The 6838-nt window shown below is 32.1% G+C and overlaps 1 protein-coding gene across 5 annotated transcripts in view; it reads left to right on the forward strand.

The window, feature by feature from the left end:
- LOC144962933 (patched domain-containing protein 3-like) overlaps positions 1-6638 on the forward strand; it is a 99077-nt gene extending 92439 nt beyond the window's left edge. For 3 of the 5 annotated variants that reach the window (XM_078896343.1, XM_078896344.1, XM_078896342.1), the window contains one exon: positions 5371-6638. In XM_078896343.1, the coding sequence (XP_078752469.1) occupies positions 5371-5730 (360 nt within the window). In that variant the 3' untranslated portion in view covers positions 5731-6638. Of the gene's footprint in view, positions 1-614; positions 646-5370 lie in introns of all 5 variants that reach the window. The other 2 variants (XM_078896346.1, XM_078896345.1) reach the window with 1 other exon arrangement.
- Positions 6639-6838: the final 200 nt, after the last annotated feature.

Below are 6838 nucleotides of genomic sequence, written 5' to 3' on the forward strand. Positions count from 1 at the left end.
GACTCGGAGGTCTGTAACTAATTAAAAATTTTAAACATTTTTGTTTGGCTACTTTTACTTTAGAGATGTTTAAAATATCTTTTGAATGTCAAATTTCCATTGTAATTTCTATCACCTTAATAAAATTTGTCGTTTGTTCATACTTGTTGTTCATACTTGGAATGTGTTGCATTTCCTCAGGGTTTAAAAAAAAATTCTTCTGAGGATGATTGAATGTGTCATAGGCAACAAATTGAGCAATGTTGCTTTGTTTGCAGCCAAAGTTGGTCACCTATAAATATTCCCAATGTCAAAGATTTAGCAGTGCTTATCACACTGGGTAATATAATATCATTTTTTCATTTAACCAGTAAACTGCCTTAATCTAGAAAAAAACACGTATTTAAAAATTTGGCTAGAAAACGCATTCTTCGTATTATATCAATTGATATTTGAAGAACGAGTTTTCTGGCCAAATTTTCAAATACCTGTTTTTCTAGAGTACAGCAGTTATGTGGTTAATTACCACTGATTATGAGAATCTTCTTTCACGAAGTGTAAATTCATCTTGTCAAACTTGATCACAGATCCATTACCTCATGATGTCATAACTTTATTCTCATCTCCCTTTATAGCCCTTAATTCGAACATCTACATTGTGATGAGGTTTGGATTTTAGAGCATCATTGTTAGTTTTTCCTATATGTTGTTGCCTTGCAGAGGAAAGGGGACTTGAGATTTCAATTACTTTTCATCAACTCTTTATGAAAATTGATTTCTCTTCTTCTTTGAAATGAAGAAAAAATTGAGGAATGAACTTGCACCTTCAAACTAGCAAAAGAATAATAAAATAAAAAATATAACAAATTAGATTATTACATTAGAAACTCAAGCCCCCTTATGGGTATCGTTACTTATGTAACACTTTTGAATATACAGTGTCTCTGTCTGAGATCATGGTTTTTTGCACCAGAAATGAAACTGAAATAAAAGGCAGAATCGAGGGGGGGGGGGGGGGGGGGGGGGGTATACAGCATGTTGAACACCGATTTGGAGTGAACCTTGAACCTAGATTGGGATTAATTCTACGATTTTTACAAACAGGGGTCAAACAGTGGATCGAGATCATCCTAGATAGAGGGGAAACTTTATTTTGGCAATAATTCTAGCACCTTTGTTTATAGGGAATCTCAACCAGCATGGATTTCAGACAGAGGCCTCTGTATTTTACCTTTTAGTGTTTTATTTATATTTATATATGCACAATAATATTTACATATATATTTTACATTTGTTTGCCCTACTAGCTCTCCTATAGACAATTTAGATTCCAAATGACAATCCCCCCCCCCCCCCCCAGAGCTATTGATTCAATGAAGATTTATTATTTAAATTGGATAATTAAAAAAAAAAAATTACATTAGACTCCGGATTTTTGCTTGGTGTACATGCATGAATTGCAGTAAAGTTAAAGAAAATAGGACACAATGAACTCACCCAATTTTATCCTGGGTCTCATTCTCGTGTATGGCCATTTGCAAATCGCTTTCATTTTAAAATTCATGCAAAACATTGTGAAATATAACGTGCAACAAGAATTAACAAATATTTATGCTGCCCTAATCACTAATTCACTTTTATTTTTCGATATTTGCATGGATCATTGTGCATTGCTTGTGCATGTCGGTTTTGATTTATATTTTTATGTTTTTCTTACAGATTGCTTTATGTTGTACTCTTGTTTAATTGTATTGCTTTATGTTGTTGTTTATCAATGAGTAAATTAGCACATTTTTATTCTTGTTTGTGATTGTGGCATGATTTTTATTTATGGATTTGTAATGCTTTGTTTAAATTATCAAGACCCATCATTTAAGCCCCCTCACCCCTCCTTTTTTTTACTGTCAAAGAATAATGGCTTAGTTCTCTTTTTCTTCATAATTATTATTGTCGTCATCTCTATCGTCAACCTCATCATCATTATCATAACTATCATCATATCTTCAGACAAATGATTGATGAAAGTATGGCATTGTTGAGGCAAATAATTTATTCTCATCACTCATTCATCTTTAGTGTCTCATTCATTTTGTTTAGTCATCAAAAGGGTAACCTGAAACATCCACATTATGCATCGTTGTAAATTGAATGGAAGATTTTATTCCATTTTATAATTTTTATTTCGTTGTGAGTAAGTGGATAAGTGGTGTCAAATTTTGTTATAAAGTCGAGCAATATTGAACATGGTTGTGACCAGATGGGTTAAAATGGCCGTGAAATTAAATTATGATCACATTGCTCCATTCGATTCTGGTGTGAATGAGTACCTGACTTTAGATAGTGATATTACAAGAGTCTGCTTCTTTGACTTTCTGAGGTGACTTCCAACGGTATGAAATTGAAATTTACCTGGCATGGCCTTCTAAGGACATTGTGAGGCGGTTAAAGTGTGAAAATTGTCTTTTAAATTGTGCGTTTGTATTATTATCACCACTATCTGTCATACCAACACCACCACAGCCAATGCCACTATAGTATTATGACTAATGCCACCACAAGAACTCATCACAACTAATGCCATCACCATCACCACCCCCACCACCACCACCCTCACCACCATTAATAACCGTTTTAGGTCTTAAGTCATACCTTTGGGAACAGGCGGCCATTTTAGTCGTTGATGACATTTATCAATGCATGCTTTTTAACTTATATCTAGTGGTTATTTAGATAATGTATAAAACTAGCAACAATGGAATTCGAACAAAATTATAAAATATTTCAATGGTTATGTTATTGATAAACAGTTAATAGACGTAACCTCTCATCATCTCCACATACTATGAAAGAAAAATCCCAAAACCCCCAACAAAACAGTCCCCTCCACCCAAAAAAAACAAACAAAACAAAACAAAAAAAGAAAACAAACGAACAAAACAAACGAAAAAAAACCCCAGCATAAAACAAAAAAAAAACCCCCAAAAAAACAAAACAAACAAAAACAACCGAAAACAAACAGAATTGAACCCCCCCCCCCCCTCTCCTCCCCCAACAAAATAACAAAAGTGGAACAAAGCATTACATAAAAAACGTTTTTGCCATTGAATATCATTTTATAGATGCAAGTAATTTATAAGTGTTTTGGGAGAAAGGATGAAACATTAATTCTGAAAACTGTTCTCTGAAGGATGATTCATCTGAAAAAATTAATTCAAATTCCTTAAAAAGAAAAAAAAAAGAAAGAGGTGATTATAGGAGTTGAAGCAAGTTTCCAAGTTATTGATTTCAAAGAAGTTGGTTTTTAATTTTCAGCCTTTTACTTTAACTCCATGTGCACATTAAGCAGGTCTGATAACCGAACGCAATTATGGGCTTGATTTACCATAGTTGTAATGGACAATATTTTGTGTCGGTTTGAGAATATTCCAAATACGATAACATGAGCCCATAACAATTTAGGTTAATCAGACCTGCAAATAAGTACATGTGTTTTTATGATAAATGAAATCTTTTTTCAATCTTTCAGTCTCAATGTGATGCCCAAAAGTGCAGTGTGAAAGTTAAAATATCTTTCACAATATTTATACGAATTTCCCTGATTTTTCATCTCACCGGTCGACTCATGTGTATTCAGATTGTTTTACAAGTCCCATGCATTCATTCCTTTCTTTCATTTTCAGGTGTATTATAGATCATTCCCAATTATGGATCAGTAAAGCGGAAGAAAATTGATTTTTAAATGCAGTATCTTTTCCTTTTTGGTATTTTGTATTTGTAAAGACTATATCTGATATGATTATTTGTTCTCGATTATTACTTTTTTTGATTTTTTAAATGTATAGATAATATATAGCATAATTGAGCGGGATAAGCTGCGCTTAATAAATGTGCATTATTTTTCTTCTTCTTCTTCTTCTTCTTCTTCTTCTTTTTCTTCTTCTTCTTCTTCTTCTTTTTCTTCTTCTTTTTCTTCTTCTTCTTCTTCTTCTTCTTCTTCTTCTTCTTCTTCTTCTTCTTTCTTCTTCTTCTTCTTCTTCTTCTTCTTCTTCTTCTCTTCTTCTTCTTCTTCTTCTTCTTCTCTTCTCTTCTCCTTCTTCTTCTTCTTCTTCTTCTTCTTCTTCTTCTTTTCTTCTTCTTCTTCTTCTTCTTCTTCTTCTTCTTCTTCTTCTTCTTCTTCTTCTTCTTCTTCTTCTTCTTCTTTCTTCTTCTTCTTCTTCTTCTTCTTCTTCTTCTTCTTCTTCTTCTTCTTCTTCTTCTTCTTCTTCTTCTTCTTCTTCTTCTTCTTCTTCTTCTTCTTCTTCTTCTTCTTCTTCTTCTTCTTCTTCTTCTTCTTCTTCTTCTTCTTATTATTATGTTGATGTTAAAATAGTCAAACTTAGTTTAACAATAATTTCAACGAGCTTTTAATCAAGCTTCTGGACTTATCTTTTTCTTTTTGGAGCTTATATATAAACTTTTTTAATTGGAGAAATTGCCAACATAACTTTTGGGAAGAGGGTGATAGTAGATGGGTTTCTATTTGTTTGGTGTGTATGTGTGTGTGTGTGTGTGTGTGTGTGTGCGTGTGTGTGTATGTGTGTGTGTGTGTGTGTGTGTGTGTTTTGTATGTGTCTTTGCTCTAGTGTATGTTGCACATATTTCTCATGCTTAAATAACTCTTGGTCTTGTTTTTTTATTTTTTTCATAATTTGTGCATCTTGAATTGATATTTCATTTATGATTTATGCATAGAGCTTTCCCACCAAATGATTTGATGAAGACGCTTTTAAATATATATGTGTTTTGTTTTTAGATAGCAGTGCTTATTATTGTATACCAAATTTTCGTTGTTTTTGCTTATAAACTATGAAATTACTCTCAATTTTTGTTGTCTAGAGAAATAGGAACAAAAATTTAGATCAGATATTTGCATTGAAAGTTAAAATTGGCTTTGGGGTTTACACAAAGGTTAAGGTTGTTGTTTATCTCAGCTAACTTTAGATTAAAAAAGAAAATTTCTGCATAAATATATACATATCATCCTCTTTTAAAATATTTAATAATATTATTTCTAAGATCAAGTGATGTCATATAAAACACAAAGAAGATAGTCAGGGTCTCAAACGTTAAATATTCACTCATCTAATGTTGACAGTCGTCTAAAGTCTTTTTTTTTTTCCAAATAATTTCCTCTTATAGGAGCAACCTACTTGCTGTTATCCATTTAGATATAGCAAAAGGCATCATCTGGAAAATGCCATAATTGATGTAAAGGAATAAAAAACCACGATTAATTTACTGTAACACTCAGTCGTCTGTTGGTGTTTATTAATAGTGATAATTATTTAGATTTTAGGACATTTTAATTCATTGATTCTGGCTGATCTTTTCTTTTGTTATTCCTTTTCCCAGTTAAATCATATTGGTTTTGACGGACCTCAGACCAAGCTGTATGATAAGCCGGATGATACAAATCATATGCTGTCTTCTTCACCTTCATCATCATCATCATCGCCATCATCATCTTCACCATCAACACCAGCATCTCTGTCTAATTGTTTGGAGGAGAAGATCTCATCATCGAAAGTAAAGGAAGAGAAGACATGTGAATTGTCTGGGAGTGAAGCAGTTGTTCACAGGTCCATCATTAACGTTAACAAGACATCCCAAGAAGATATTAGAAGAGATGTTGATGGAGGTGACCAATTGTCACCCAGCAATGGTTTCCACGAATCTGATAAGGATACAGCTATGGCGAATACGCAGCTATAGATAGTATTTAATCGAACAACGAATCTACTTTAATATTTGTATGTATTGAATATGTAATGTTTGACAAATCATATTGGATGATGTGCTCATCTATGTTATAGAACTAGTCAACTGGGCATTACCCTGGAAAATATAAATTATATACTTATTTGATATGTGATATAGAATGAAAGATAACTGATCAAGACTGATTGTTGGAATGCCGCCCATACAAAAACTGTTACATTATTATAATGTTTTGATGTAATGATGATATTATTGATAAAAAATAGTTTATGAAAAAATTCATTACACCTTTAGTTTTAGATTTGGCCATGTGTACAAATCTTGATTGAGGAGAGATAGTGTTGGTTATTTTGATTTTAATTCTGTTAGGTTTATGTAACACAATGAATTTATGTTCAGTTAAATTAGTAAAAATGTTTTGTCTTGATGTTACGGTCATACCACTTTGTTCCTATTTAAGTAGTGATAGTTAGAATCTTTCGCGTTGTAAAAAAAAAAGACAATCATTTTGTCCTCATCTTCAGTTGTGGAGTCAACTCTTGCTGATTCTTCCATTCCCTATATCGGTGTCTGTGCATTACTTTTAAAGAGTCTCATGGATAGATTGTTCTTGGTAAAGCTTTTATTCCGTGTGTTAACTGTTCCACCTGTCTTAGTTTTATATTCGATGCATTTAACCTTTACATCTATAATTATTTGACTATCCCATCGTCATTCTTATCACTGGTGCTGTAAGGATCTTAAAGTGTCTCAAGCATCGTAATGCAATCCCAAAAAAAGTTTTTTTGTCCTTAGCTTCATTGACTCAATTTGATCTCATTTTTAGGATGACGTTAAAAAACTTAAACAATAAGACAAAAAAAACCCCAAAAAACCCAACAACACCAACAAATAAAAACAAACCTACAAAAATTGATAAGTAAGCAATTAAAATTGCTTGTTAGCAACCGGTATGAAATGGTATACTTTATTTTCTAAAGTGATAATTTTAAAAAATCCTTTTGATTTTGTTTTTTATGATTTTTAATAGATACGACCTTTGATTTGTAATTTATACAAAAATGAAGACTGGATTTATAGTCAAGTATAATTAATGTAATTT

This window comes from Berghia stephanieae, chromosome 1 (assembly GCF_034508935.2).
Source record: "Berghia stephanieae isolate SIO BIC M18660-M18661 chromosome 1, UCSD_Bste_1.3, whole genome shotgun sequence".
NCBI classification, from domain to species: domain Eukaryota; kingdom Metazoa; phylum Mollusca; class Gastropoda; order Nudibranchia; family Aeolidiidae; genus Berghia; species Berghia stephanieae.